Source organism: Gossypium raimondii, chromosome 7 (assembly GCF_025698545.1).
Source record: "Gossypium raimondii isolate GPD5lz chromosome 7, ASM2569854v1, whole genome shotgun sequence".
NCBI classification, from domain to species: Eukaryota; Viridiplantae; Streptophyta; class Magnoliopsida; order Malvales; family Malvaceae; genus Gossypium; species Gossypium raimondii.
In genome coordinates, this window is record NC_068571.1 from 35,267,393 (window position 1) to 35,276,792 (window position 9,400).

A 9,400-nucleotide genomic window follows, 5' to 3' on the forward strand; every position below is an offset into this window, starting at 1 on the left:
AATGGTTTAATTTCCATGCTTGTGATCAGTTTGGTTTAAAAAAAATGTTTTGTTCATGATCATTTTGTTTAAATTGGGTTTTATGTGTTTTCGAATGTGTGCTTTGTTTAGTAATGCCTCGTAACTCTAATCCGGGCGACGGACGCGGGTCGGGGTGTTACAATAAGATAAGTAGTTTACTATATATATATAACATTTAACTCATCAATGTTTCCATAAGATCATGATTCATTCCTTTTGCGTACTTACCATTTCATTTCCCTTTTCTTACCTGTTGAACCATTTAGAATTACATTGGATACTCGGGAAAGCTCACACATATTGTGCCTTTACATATAACCATAACCTTTCCTTTACACCTGCTCACACGAGCTGTGAAATGGGCCTACTCACACAAGTTGTGGGTCGGAATGTAAACTACACGATGTTGTTCACACGAGCTGTGGAGAATTCGCAACAAATGCAGGACTTTAGCCATCGGTAAGACATTCAAGACTAGCACCCGAAACATGAAATCCCTAATGACATGTCATTTGTATCCTAAGAATTCTTAAGGTTCAACCGAGAATCGTTATCCGACAATTCATCATGGAATAAATACATTTATACTTAATTCCATTTATATCACAACAACATAATAAACATTTAAATTAGCTAACATTAAAATGACCACAGTTCATATGAACTTACCTCGATAACTAAAGCACAGAAGTAAAGTCGAACTAATTCGAAGCTTTAGCTTTTCCTCGATTTAAGTTCGAATGTGGTTTATCTTGATCTAAGTAGATAACTTCAATCAATTAAGTACTTATATAATTCAATTTAATAAATAATTTATATTTATGCAAAATTATAAATTTGCCCTTAATATTTTAACTTCTCACAATTTAGTCATTGAGCTCGTAACTTGAAATTTAACCATTTTAACCTAAATCCATGTTAACCAATGTTACAAGGGACCTTGAATTAACCCATCAATACCAATATTTCACAACAAAACCTATAGATTTACACCTTTAACAATTTAGGGTGAGTTTGGATGGGCGGTGCGTTTACCTGCGGTTAGTGTAAAAACAGCAGGCGGTGAGATTAGATACTGTAGTGATACTGTAGCGTGAGACAAAAAGTAAGCTAAATGCACCGCACCCAATTGCCCATCCAAACCCATCCTTAATCCCTAATTCTAAAATTCATAAAAAATCATTTAACAAAACTTGTTTATTTTATAACAAAGATAAATAATCCATCAACTAACATCAAAACCTATTCAAAAACATTCATGGTAAGTCCCTCAACCTTTAAATTTTTTTCAAATTAACCCTCGGGCTAGCTAGATTAAGCTAAAACGAACTCAAAAACATAAAAATCATTAAAAACGGGGCTTAAAATCACTTACATGAAAGATGGAAGCCTAGCCAAATACTTAAACCCTATTTCAAAGGTGATTTTTGATGGAAATATGAAATGGGGAAGAAGATGAGCTTAATTTCTTTAGTTATTTTAGCTTTATTTACCAAATTACTATTTTAACCTTATTACTAATTAAAAATTACATTAATATCTTGCCTATGCACATCCACTAGAATTCATTATGGTATAATTACCATATAAATCCATTAGCTTTCCTTTCCATAACCATTTAGCCTTTTTAACTAATAGATACTCACTTTTACACCTTTTACGATTTAGTTCTTTTCACTTAATTAACCATGTAAACATCAAAATTTCTTAACAAAATTTTAATACGACCTTAATGTAATCCCGTATACCTATAATAAATAATAAAATAATAATTCACTCGTCAAAATTGTGGTCCCAAAACCAATGTTTTTGACATCACTGAAAACAGGCTATTACAATGAGTGTTTCTAAATTTCCAATATTCGGACAAGTATACCATCTAAAAAATAAACCAAAATCGTAAGAAGATATTTTCATAAATAAAATCTTGATCCAAGTTTCAAATTTTTTTACCTATTCACAAGTGGGAACATATTTACTTGGTGATCCACTGGTGCCAAAAATGACATCTTGTATAGCGCCCAGGATTGTAGAAGTATTAGACAGCCTCCTATATCTTGTGTTCTGGGCTTTGTCCCCCAACAAAGCTCACGATATAGCGTTGCTAGTACTGTTGAACCCCAATTGTAGGAATGGGCACCTTGCAAATCAGTTAGTAAGGGCAGGTACATCAAGTGGGCTCTATTATTATTGGAATCCGACATAAGTAATTTCCTGCAAACTGCAGTATATAGGCCTGAGCAACGGACATCTTCGCCCTCTCGGTTACATAATTCAACAATGTTTCAAAATTGGTCTTCAACCACGAAAATTTTAAACCCATAAATTTAGATGTACCATTACTGGGAGAGCATCCAAGCAAGTTATAGTAGAGCGCCGCAGGATTTGCCATGTGGCTTGAACCGATTATCGCATCACCGTCCACAGAGAGCTCTAATTGCAGTGCGACATCCTCCAGTGTGACGGTGCATTCCCCACACGGAAAATGAAAGGTGTGCGTCTTTAGGTGCCACTGGTCAACCCGTGCCGATATTAAGTCAGCCCTCAACTCAAACACACGGATTAATGCCGCTGATCCAAATCTCGTGGCATCTAGGTAGATCATAATCCGTTTGTCCGGCCGGTAGCTCGGACCATAGCCACGCGACTTCAACACGTAGTACACACCCTAATCATATTAAATTATAACATTGGTTAAGATCTCACAATTAAATAAAAATTTACGTACAACATTAGAACTTTTTTTACTGGCAAATGGACCGTCCTTGCTGTGTGATCGTTTGTAGTAATTAAAAAATCCATTTCGATTTTTGCACAAACAATTAAAATTTTAATCATCGACTTAACAAATAAACAATATAAAAATAACGACAATTACTTTTTCCGAAACCCATTTTTGTAATAAACAGAAATCTAATTACTCAAAAAAACATATAATGTTCACTTTTATATCATAAAATAAACAAATTATTATTAAAATAAAAAATATATATACTAGTCAAACCAATCTTAATATTACTTTCAACACAAATATGTCTTAATACCCAATTCTAATAATTCTACTAAAATAAACATGCACTTTCAGAAAAACCTATCTTAATAAACATACACTACAAAAAAAATTACAAATATCTAAACTAACACAATTTTAATTATTTTGAAGTTAACATATTATTACAATAAAAATTAAAATTTCAACACAATTCCAAACTATTAATAATTATACGATCACAAAAAATACATATTTATTTTTTGAGACCTTCTGCTATTGGAAGTGAGAGAGGAACGTCCAAGTGTTTGTAATATAAAAAAAACTAAATAATTATTACTAAATAAACTTTTAATACAAATAAATTACTATTAAAAAATAACTAATTATACTACTGAAAAAACCAACCTCCATACTAACATTTTCTTCTTGGTTTTCGGTGGGGGACCATCAGCTGGTAGTCTGTTTTTGTTTTCGTGTGGAAACAATATGTGGGGTTTGGTCCCTTTTATGATAATGAAAATAATAATATAATAATAATAATTTTTAAACAAAAAGTAAAAAAAAAGTCTGAAATATTCGGACCTGTGATCGATGGATCATATTAGTGGTAGGCCGTCAGGTCAGTGCCATCGAGCTGTTAGGCGGCACCGGCCTGCCACTAATGTGATAGGTCATGGATCCAAGTTTCATTACCCGAATATTTTAAACTTTTTTCAACTTAAAAAATATATTTTATAATAAAAATTCGAGTGTCGCCTAACACTTCGGCGACACCAATAAAAAATAATTTTTTACTTTTTACATGTATAAAAATATAAGATATTTTTAAATTTTAGATATTGGTGCCGTCGATTGCTCAAGCATCAGCCTAAAAAAATTTATTTAAAAAAAAAATGATTGAAGCAATTTTTGGTGGCAAGAGAGGGAGGCAAGAGAGGGAGTATCCTCTTGTAGTAAATATTTTTTTACTCAGGTGGTACCGTAAATATATTTTTTATATTATTTAGATAAAAAATTTGAAATAAGAAAATGCACAAAAAAATAATGAAAGTTATTTTCTTAAAGAAAACATTATTTGGAATTTAAATTATAAGAAAAAGGTGGCGAGTAACGAGAGCGTGAGTTTCACGGGGAGAGAAAAAAGAGTAGGAAAGAATGAAACCCTAAAGTAGACAAGAGCGGAGGTTGATTTTCAGACAAAAACTGTCTTAGAAAGTGGTCTGGCGTTTGCTTAGATTCAGATCCTTCAACTTTGATCAACTAGCCAACGACAAACCTTTCATTATTACACACCTCTTTCCATTACTTCTCTGACCAAAACTCCGCCTCTGACACCACCTGCCGCCACCAATGTCCATCGCCGCCTGCCTTCTCACCTCTTCCCCACTTTCCTCTCCTAATTCCCTTACCATCACCCCTAAATTCCCCACCACTTTCCCTCTCCACCTCCACCTCCGCCTTTCCTCCTCCGCCACCTGTCTCCGTCACAGCCGATCTTCCCCGTTCTTAACCTTCTGCGCCGGCGGCGATGGTGGTGATATTAACAGCAACAACAACAACTCGGGTGGCGGCGGTGGAAACGATGAGAATGGAAAACACAGGGGTGGTGATGACGAGAATGCGGGTGATAAGAACAGGAAAGAGGCGATGATTGTACTGGCGGAGGCAGGGAGGTCAACGGAGAGTCTGCCGAAGGACTTGGCGGCGGCGATCCAGGCTGGGAGGATCCCTGGGTCGGTCATAGAGAGGTTCTTGGGGCTTGAAAAATCGGGGCTTATGAGATGGTTGATGCAGTTTGGAGGGTTTAAAGAAAGGCTTTTGGCTGATGATCTTTTCTTAGCTAAAGTTGCCATGGAGTGTGGTGTTGGGATCTTCACCAAGGTCCATTTTTCCTCCTTTTTCGTTTTTTTTAATCAATATATACAAATGGCTACTGTAGATTTGTTCACCGATTCTTACTTAGCATCGGGTTTAAAGGTTTTCTTTTTATTCTTTTTCACTTGATCATTTTTGGTTCACTTATTTTCTTTGAATCTTAGCCCGAATTTCGGGATACTTTGCCTTCGGAGTTTTAAGTCAACGTTTTAGTCTTTCTTTACATGAAACTGCTTAAAGTGCATGATTGTTTTAGGATTAAATGTTCAACAAAACAGCATGTTGATTTTTAGGAAAAGCAATTGAAGCTACAAGAGCTATGTTTATGCATGTTCCAAATTTTGGTCTCATTTACTTTATCATTCCATCTTAACTACTATTTATATACTTTTGTCATGTTTTCCAGACTGCTGCAGAATATGAACGTCGCAGAGAAAACTTTTTCAAGGAGCTGGAGATCGTTTTTGCTGATGTGGTATGATTCTTCACTTACCTCTTTAAAACCTGCACCTTTTCATTCTTCATTTCTTCTGATTCTGAGTAGCAAGGATGGCGTGTTCGATAAATTTAAACCCAAGATTTTGATGCCAATTCAAGTCTATTATATTGATCCTTAGAATTTCTTGATGGTCAAACTACTGTTTTTTATTTGAAATTAGGGGAATAATATGTTACAATCCTTCGAATGCTCTGTGTATATATATATATATATATATATATATATATTTTAAGGATAAGAAGCGAATTGCCTTATAATTGTTAGATTAGGAACACAGCATGGACATGACGGCTATAAAAAGATTTTATATGTTGAATTTGTACTTTTCAATTAAAAAATAACTTGCAAATAGTTTTTCAAAATTCAAAAATTGAACCTTAAAAACACCTATGAGAACCGAATTGTTGATTCCATATTTGGAAGAAAAAAATCATCATTTATCCAAACATGTTCAATTGTGTCCATTCATGTCCGACTTTATCTTGATCATCATTTGACAGTGTTCAATTTTACTTTTACTTCTTTTAATGTGTCCAACATGTTGGACATTTATCGACATATGGACACTCCACTGATAGAAATGTCATGCTTCATAGTTAGATGAATTCTGTTAGCTGCTTAAAATTTTCTTTGGTAAATGACCTTAGCTAAAGTAGCTCAATATCATGCATCGGCAATTACAAATACAACACATATATAGATTGTAAGCATTTGTAGTTGGATGAACATACTTGATTCACAGCTGCTGCATGATATATAAGTTTTAGTAACAAGAGGAAGTGATAGGCGGGGTTACCGCTTATCAATCATGGGGAACGAATGCCACGTGCCGTCTTGTCGACGTTGGGCTTTTCCTTTAGGGAATGTTTCAAATGCTCTAGACCATCCAACGAAGAGTTTGAATCATAACATATGGTGGTAAAGAAGTCTATAGTTCAAGATTAATGGTTATTACGGAGTTTAATCAAATATGTGACTCGTTTATACATGCATGTTCTCCTGGTAATCTAACCAAGCTTTTAATACTAAACTATATCTTTTTGTGGGCTTGCAAGCTCGTCTTCTACTAGGCTGATAAAATGATCATTTGAGACAAATGAGAGATGGAGTTTTGTTTAGTTATCAAGGGGAAAAATAGCAAGATTGAATTAGAGTTTAGATTTTGTCAGAGAAATCTTGAGAATTCAGATGCTGCCAAGTGTAGTATATCAGGTTTTAGCACTTGTTATTATCTGTCTACTTTTTGTATTTGAGCTGTAGAATAAATTAACTATAGATACACCTTTGTGAGTGAAATTTTTATCTAGAGAAATTAATATTATGAGGAAGCAACTAGGTTTCTTAAAAAAATTTGCATTATTTTTAGCATCATAAATTGTGGCTGCATAATGCATATTAACACTATTATTTTCTATCATTTAAAATGTCCAATATGTTTTTTTCTAGGTAATGGCCATAATTGCAGATTTCATGCTTGTGTATCTTCCTGCTCCTACTGTTTCTCTCCGGCCTCCTCTTGCAGTCAGTGCTGGAGCTATTTCCAAGTTCTTCTATAGCTGCCCTGATAATGCTTTCCAGGTTTCTTTCTTTTATTCTTGCCAATAAAGTTGCATCAAGACTTTGCATCTATACATATCTTAAAGCTGTTAAAATACAAATGATTCATGGTTGCGATCAAAATTCTTGCCTGTAGGTTGCTCTTCCTGGTACTTCGTATTCACTTTTGCAGAGATTAGGAGCAGTAATGGTATGCAGCGCGTTCTTTTTTCATAAACTTTTGAATAACAAGTTACTTGTCCTGAATATTTGAGGTAATAATAAAACCATCTTATTGTGTTTTAATTGTATGAGCAGCGTAACGGCGCAAAGCTTTTTGCAGTGGGCACCACTTCTTCGCTGGTAAGTTTTTGGCAGCTGTTTCCTTTTTCTTCGACATTTTTTGTTTATATTCTTTCTACTGGGATCTAATATATACGGTTTCTTTTCAACTTTTTGTCAAATTTTATTATCTTTTCCATTTCTATAAAGAGCATCATTCTTTTTTTTGTGTGCAAAACGAGTATATCTGGATTTGCTGGTATTTTACGGTTAAGTTTGTTGTAGGTTGGGACAGCCATCACAAATGCTTTGATTAATGCTAGGAAGGCCGTTGATAAGACATCGGCAGCTGAAGTTGAAAATGTTCCTATACTATCCACCAGTGTTGCCTATGGTGTATATATGGCAGTTTCGAGCAACCTCAGGTATTTAGATTTCATACTTTTACTGAAAATAGTTCCCAAAGCACTATGGTTCATGGAGTTGCCTAATATTACATAATACCAGGTTCTACATAGTTGAGCCTGATGATGTTTTGAAGTTGGTATTTTCAGATTCATACCCATAAAACAAACATGTTGGGAATGCTAATTCCATTCCATAATGAGAAAATGATCTGAACGTAATTTGGAACATTTTGCTGAGGATTGTGTGTTGTTGAATAGGTACCAAGTGCTGGCTGGTGTAATTGAACAACGGATTCTGGAGCCTTTGTTGCACCAGCACAAGCTTATGTTGAGTGCAATATGCTTTGCCGTTAGAACAGGCAACACATTCTTGGGTTCTCTATTGTAAGACTGAACCCTCAACTATTTTACATGCTACAATACGATGGTCGATTTTCTCATTTTGACGATTTCAAATTTGGTTGGGTATAGGTGGGTGGATTATGCTCGCTTGGTCGGTATTCAGAAGGCTCACGAAGAGGACACAGCAGCATAGGTTGAGGTTGGAACCAACCAGTTATGGTGGTTTTCCCCATCAAAGGAGGTTTGCTGGAAAAGCTTTGTTGCCTCCCATGCCAGTTTTCATAACAATACAATTACTTTTGTTTGACATTTTCTTATAAAAGAAACTCTTTTTGTGCTTTTTTCCCAAACGTTCTTTCTTGTCTGTGTATTCTGATTTTCTTATAAAGGTTTTCCTTTTTGATGATTTTTTTTTCTTCTAATAAAGTTTTATTAAAATTTTTCTAAATTAAATCATTATATAGACACATACACAACACCGTAAAAGATAAAAGTAATTTATAAATGGTAAGTTTTGAAATACTTAGAAAGTGAATTCTTTTCCATAAAATTAACATAAAACTAAACATTTAAAATTGAAATACAAATATGTTTTTGAAGCAGAAATATAAATAAAATTAATCTATGTATCTTAATATGTATAATGATTCAACATGTTTTGTATTTTAATATTAAAAGTTATATATTTTGGTACTAAAAGGTAACGGTATTAACTTCTTAGTGTTTGATTCGGTTTTAGGATTGGTTTGATGAAAGTTACTTATTAATATCATTAGGTTTGAAATTTTCATGATTTTGTTAATAGAATAAATTCAGTTTTAATTGTGAATTTGTTTAATTTTGCTTTTAATTTGTCAAATACAATCTGGATGTGATTTTTAATCCGTGTTTTAGATTTGATTTAATGAATGTTAATTGCTAATACTATTAGTTGATTATGAATTTTCATTGAATAAACTTTAAAGCTTGAATTGAACACTAAAAATTAATATTGTTACATTTGGGGTACTAAAATATATACAATAACATTTGTCAAATCATGAATCAAGTTGGACTAAAAATAACATAGGTACCACATTAGAAAAAAAACGTCAAACTTGGGTACTGAATCATGCATTAAGACATCTGTATATATATCTATAATGTTGGAAAACCGGTTAAGAAAATAGTTTTATAGTTACAATGGAAGTTTTAAAAATTTTCAAAATCAAACACTCGTGTGATATTTGTAATAATAACCCTTAACCGAAATAGTACTAGTGCTTTGTGCAAGATGGATTTAGTTTATCCTGACTTTCAACTGAATGACTTTCTTTGTTATCCTCGTATCATGAATTGTATCGAATGTGAGCTCGAGCAACACAAACCAAATCATAATAAAGAAAACGATCTAGAAAGTAAATTCTCTCTATAAAAAACGGGTAAAGATCGTGATTCTCAGAAATA

The 9,400-nt window shown here is 33.7% G+C and overlaps 1 protein-coding gene across 1 annotated transcript; it reads left to right on the forward strand.

Annotated features, from left to right (window-relative positions):
* Positions 1-4,139: 4,139 nt before the first annotated feature.
* LOC105794169 (protein RETICULATA-RELATED 4, chloroplastic) lies at positions 4,140-8,360 on the forward strand. The gene is made up of 8 exons (XM_012623203.2): positions 4,140-4,894; positions 5,295-5,363; positions 6,834-6,965; positions 7,081-7,134; positions 7,242-7,286; positions 7,491-7,630; positions 7,871-7,996; positions 8,084-8,360. Exons 1-8 carry the CDS (start codon positions 4,364-4,366, stop codon positions 8,145-8,147), a joined length of 1,161 nt encoding a protein of 386 aa, XP_012478657.1. The 5' UTR covers positions 4,140-4,363; the 3' UTR covers positions 8,148-8,360.
* Positions 8,361-9,400: the final 1,040 nt, after the last annotated feature.